A 5,494-nucleotide genomic window follows, 5' to 3' on the forward strand; every position below is an offset into this window, starting at 1 on the left:
ATAAGTGCAGATTTTCCTATTTGAAAAACTATGATATACATTTTGGGGGTATAATGTGTTTCTAACAGTAGTATAATAATTTACTTGGGGAAGAAAAAATTTAAATTTTGAGAAAGAACACTAAGCGACAGTCTTCAAATATGCCTTTATTGTTTCTTGCAATAAAACATCTCAACATATATGCTAAGGAATATAAAAATTTTACTGTTTGTTAGCCAGCTTCTGTACTTCTATTATGCATTCATGATCTGTAATGATGATACACATACCTGTGCATATTCAAAAATGCTTAACATTTTCTCATACGGGATATGTTCCTTAGTTCAGGAATTCAAAATTGGGGGGATTCATGACTCTCTTTTATTGTTTATTTAATGCATTTTTCTTGGAAAAGATTTATATATAAATGTGTGTATTTAATATTACTTTCTTCCTTTTTCTACGTAACTAAGACTCTTAGTGCTATTTTCAATACAAGAAACTGTCTGTGTAATTTGCATTCATTAAGCTATTGATGTTCTTTCTTTCATTTCAATGGACTCAATTTCTTTTTGAGAGGTGAAAAATGTCAAGCATCATTGCTCATGGGACACACACACACACACACACACACACGCACTGGAAGGCTCAGTATGTGAATTCCATCTACCCACACTTGTTGTCAGTTTTTGCTTTATTCTTTTCTCCTCTCTGAAAATTTTCTTTTGAAATTTATTGAGTTATAATTACATGAATAAAAGGGTCTATACTTAATATGTATGATGTGGTGGAGGGAGAAATATAATTTATGAAGTGAACATCACTTTATAGCTAAGCAGCACATCCACCAGGCAGTTTCTATTAAACAAAGGAGGGTGCCCAAGCTTCTCTTCATGTTGAATATTTTTTATCATCACAAAGTAAATTTGGGAGCTTGAATTGAGTGTGTGATTCCAATATGAAGCAAAATGATCATAGCTGCATCTGTCTTCCTAAGAAGATGAATATCTTTGTTCTTTAAGGACACAACTGTTAAAAACCTGATTTTCCTATGTGTGTATTATCTTGTGAATCTCTATCTTTGGAACAATAACCAAAAAAAATTGTGCCAGCATCAGTTTTCAAAAGAACACATGAATTTACTCATTTTAAATATAGCTATATTTTTGGTGTCTTAAATTCTATTAATGACCTGGTCCATGTATTTAAGGGAAGAAGTTCCCAGAAGGTTATTCAGAATAAATCATCCACATTGTTATTCAGCTACTCTTATAGTTATTTACTAATGCAGATTGGTTTTATTTGTTTCCAACAATGTCTTGCAAATACATAGGCAATTTTTTCTAATACTTGCTCACAGTCGCCTGATGTATATTCTCCACTGATTACAATTAGCTTACAAGTGGAAGTAGGCATGCTTAAGTATTAATAGAACATTTGGGGCAGAAAAAGAAAGTATTAAAATTATAAAATAAAGTAAAAGCATGACATTCAGGATAATTTAGAAATGCTAATGCTGCCCAATCAAGAGACATTAACAAAAACTTTTTCAGAAAGTCAACTCATCAGTCAGACCCTTGGATCTCTGAATGAGTCTTTCTTAATCATTAACTTCATACCTTGTGTCCATGATTTGTTCTCATAGGTACACAGTGCTGATACCATGAAAGGCTTCATCTACATGTTGCCAAAGCCTTTGAGTGATCCTGAGGCATACCAATTTGGAAAAAATGGCTCAGAAGATGTACGTGATAAGTCAAGCATTATACATTTTGTTTGAGGGTGTGAAAAAATTCTAAAGGACGTCCATGTCATATCATCTCACAGTCTCAGAAAATGATACAGTATGAAAAAGTTTTAGAGCTCAATAAAGAGAGTCGAAGTCAGAAGATATGACTCAAAACGAATAGGAGAATATAAGTAAAAATTTGAAAATTTGTGTAGCTCAATAAAAATTACAAAATATTTCTTTGTATTAACAATTTCTTTTTGAAACTTCAGAAGAATCAAATTCATCTGGAGTGTTTGCTAAAACAGATTGTTGGCCCTTACTCTCGCATTTTGTCAAAGCAAGTCCAGAGCAGGTCCAAATTTTAAATATCTACTGTGTTTCCAGACACTGTCCCTTTTGCTTGTATAGAAAGTTTGTTTTATTTTGTTTTCACCATTGTTTTCCATCAGATTCATCAGGAACATGCAAGCTATAAATCAAACAGGTGTTTCAGAATTTTTTCTCCTGGGACTGACAGATGATCCAGAACTGCTGCTCCTCATCTTCTACCTGTTCCTGTCCATGTACCTAGTCACTGTGATTGGGAATCTGCTCATCATCCTGGCCGTCAGCTCTGACTCCCACCTCCACACCTCCATGTACTTTTTTCTCTCTAACCTGTCCTTTAGTGACATCTGTTTGGTCACATGCACTGTCCCAAAGATGCTGGTGAACATCATAGCACAGGATCAGAGCATCTCCTACACAGGCTGCCTCTCCCAGGTCTGCTGTGTCTTAGTTTTTGGTGGTTTTGAAAGTTGTCTCCTCACAGTGATGGCTTATGACCGCTATGTGGCCATTTGTCACCCTCTCAGGTACACAATAATCATGAATGCTCAATTCTGTGTCTTGCTAGTATTTTCATCCCTGTTTATTAGCACTGTGCATGCCCTGCTCCACACTCTGATGGTGCTGCACCTGTCCTTTTGCACAGACCTGGAAATCCCACACTTTTTCTGTGAGCTTGCTCAGGTCATCAAGCTCGCCTGTTCTGAAACCCTCAGCAATAACATTCTAATATATTTGGTGGGTGGCCTCTTTGGTGGTGTTCCTCTCTCAGGAAGCATTATCTCTTATATTCCCATTATGTCCTCAGTCTTGAAAATGCCATCAAGAGGAAAGTATAAAGCCCTTTCCACCTGTGGGTCTCATCTGTGTGTTGTTTCATTGTTCTATGGGACAGGATTTGGGGTCTCCATCAGCTCTGTAGTTACAGATTCAACAAGGAAGACTGCAGTGGCCTTGGTGATGTATTATGTGGCCACTGAGATGGTGAACCCTTTTATCTACACTCTGAGGAACAGGGACATGAAGGAAGCCTTGAAGAGACTCAATGTTATGTTACCTTCTTTTCTGTAATGTATCATTTGTTTTGCATTCAGGTTTCCAGAGCAAGTCAAAGCAACAGGATTTGGGGGAGTCAGAAAGCCCTATCCTTTTCTTTCCATAGGACAATTTTCTATCATGATTATATAACATAATGTCAAATGGATTTGAACCTGACTTGCAACCTGATGTTGTTTTTTGCTTCACTCTGTAAACTTGGCATGTTATTTTAATTCTCTAAACATAATTTCTTTTCTTAAGTTCCATTGACACAGAGCCTGAAACAAAGGCATTATTAATTATTATTATTATTATTATTATTATTATTATTATTACTATTATTATTATTGTACCAGGGATAGAACTCGGGTCCTTGCATTTGTGAGGCAGGTGGCAGAACCACTGAACTAAATTCCTGGTCCCAGAGGCTCTAATCTTAACAAGTTTCTGCAGTGTAGTCTCAGAAAAAGGTAAGATGAAGAAGTGGGTAGAGCAGGGAATGTAAGCAAATCTATTTTCATAAGGAAAGACATATGGTTATGGCTCTGTGAGTTGCATCCTACAGCAAGTACTGCTAATGAAGCAAAAGAGAGAATACCGAGAGACTTTGAGGCAATTCTTAAGTTCTGTTATTGAAAATCACAGCTTTCAAGGTAATAACAGCACCTGCCATATTTAGGATTATCATCTATAAAATTTTTATAATTGATGAAAGCAATGATGACATTATTTTGTGTTATTTAAAACTGATTATTAAAGTGTGAAGAGAAGGGGAAACTAAATAATGGAAAAATAAAAATGTGAAAAAAAGAAAAAATGGAAACAAAGTCTTTGTAAATGTGGAAGCGAGGGCAGTGGTATGGAAAAAAATAAGAACCAAGACATATCATGTAAAGGTATAAGAACCCATGATAAATGTAACTGTTTTGTTTGCTTGCAGTGTACCAACAAACTTAATGGGGAAATAATGTAGGACCAGGGCCTGCTTCTGCCTATGAATCCAGTTGTTGTCTGCAGTGCTCTTCACATCTGAATGATACTTAATCCTATTTTCCTCTTGGAACTACAAGTAAACTCTTCTGATGGTTAAACTGATTATGATAGCTAACTGTGTCAACTTGAGAAAGAAAATCCCAACTGGTTGGATTAGCATAGTTCTTGATGTAGCCGAAGGGATTTACTAAACACAGACGACTTGCCCAGGCTGCAAGTCGCACCCACTAATGGGCTTGTAGCCTGGCTGGAATAAAAGTGAAGTGAAGAAGGAAGACTTGTTTCTATTTCTTCTGAGAAGCTCCTGTCCTTTCCTTTACCTTGGTTGTCATCCTCTGGCTTCCACTTCTTGTGCTTTCTGATATGGACTTGCAAGGGACACTACTGTGACCTCCTTGCCTTCAAATTTTAACTAGATCCTCTGGATCTACAGTGTGCAAACAACACTTTTACACTCTTCCACATCTGAGTATTGTAAGGCTACTGTAAGCCTATCCTGTAAATCATTACATATTTATATATCTTGTGTTAAATATGTTCCTATAGAGACAAGTGAGTGATATACATAGAAAACCTGTGCAACACAAAGAGGATAATTTTAGATCTGATAAGCATATTCAGCAAAGTGGCAGGATACAAAATCAAATTCAAGATTCAAAAGCATCCCTATTCACCAACAATGTATTCATTGAAAAAATAATTAGGGAAGCAATTCCATTTCAAACATAATAAAAATTTACATACCTCAAAATCTAACTAACCAAAGAAACAAAAATACTTTGCAATACAAAATTTATGGAACATGAAGAAATTAAAACAACCTTGGAAAAAACTTTGTTCATGAATTGCAAAAATTAATTTTGTTAACAGGCACATATTACCAAGAGCAATGTAAACTTTTAGTGAAATTTTTATTTAAAAACCAACAATAGTCTTTAAAGTGCTAGAAAAATAATCCTAACATCCAATGGAATCAGAAATGAATTAAAATGGCCAAAGCAACTTTGAACAAAAAGAGCAGTGCTGATGACTTCACAGTATCAGATTTCAAGTTTTACCACAAAACCATAGTAACAAAACAACATGATATATCACAAAATCATAGGACATAGACCCAGATCAATGTAGCAGAGCACAAAAAAGCAAACCCAAGCATCTCCAGCTATTTAAATTTTGTCAAAAGAACCACAGACACATGCTGAAGGAAAAAGCCTCTTCAACAAATTGTTCTAGGAAATTGGATAGATACAAGGCAATTATTGATATTAGATTTCTATTTGTAGTCTGTACTAACAAAAGTTAAAATGGATCAAAGACCAGATACAAAACCAGAAGCCCTAAAAATTTCTGCAGGACAATATAGGGGAAACACTTTAAGCCACATGCATAGACTTCCTGATACCACCCTTATAGTAATATATATAT

The 5,494-nt window shown here is 35.4% G+C and overlaps 1 protein-coding gene across 1 annotated transcript; it reads left to right on the forward strand.

Moving 5' to 3' along the window:
- Nucleotides 1-2,152: 2,152 nt before the first annotated feature.
- LOC104866664 (olfactory receptor 7G2-like) lies at nt 2,153-3,109 on the forward strand. Its single transcript, XM_010630845.2, has one exon. The coding sequence runs from the start codon at nt 2,174-2,176 to the stop codon at nt 3,107-3,109; it is 936 nt and encodes a 311-aa protein (XP_010629147.1). The 5' UTR covers nt 2,153-2,173.
- The last annotated feature ends 2,385 nt before the right edge of the window (nt 3,110-5,494 follow it).

This window comes from Fukomys damarensis, unplaced genomic scaffold (assembly GCF_012274545.1).
Source record: "Fukomys damarensis isolate Sample0158 unplaced genomic scaffold, DMR_v1.0_HiC HiC_scaffold_30, whole genome shotgun sequence".
Lineage (NCBI taxonomy): Eukaryota > Metazoa > Chordata > Mammalia > Rodentia > Bathyergidae > Fukomys > Fukomys damarensis.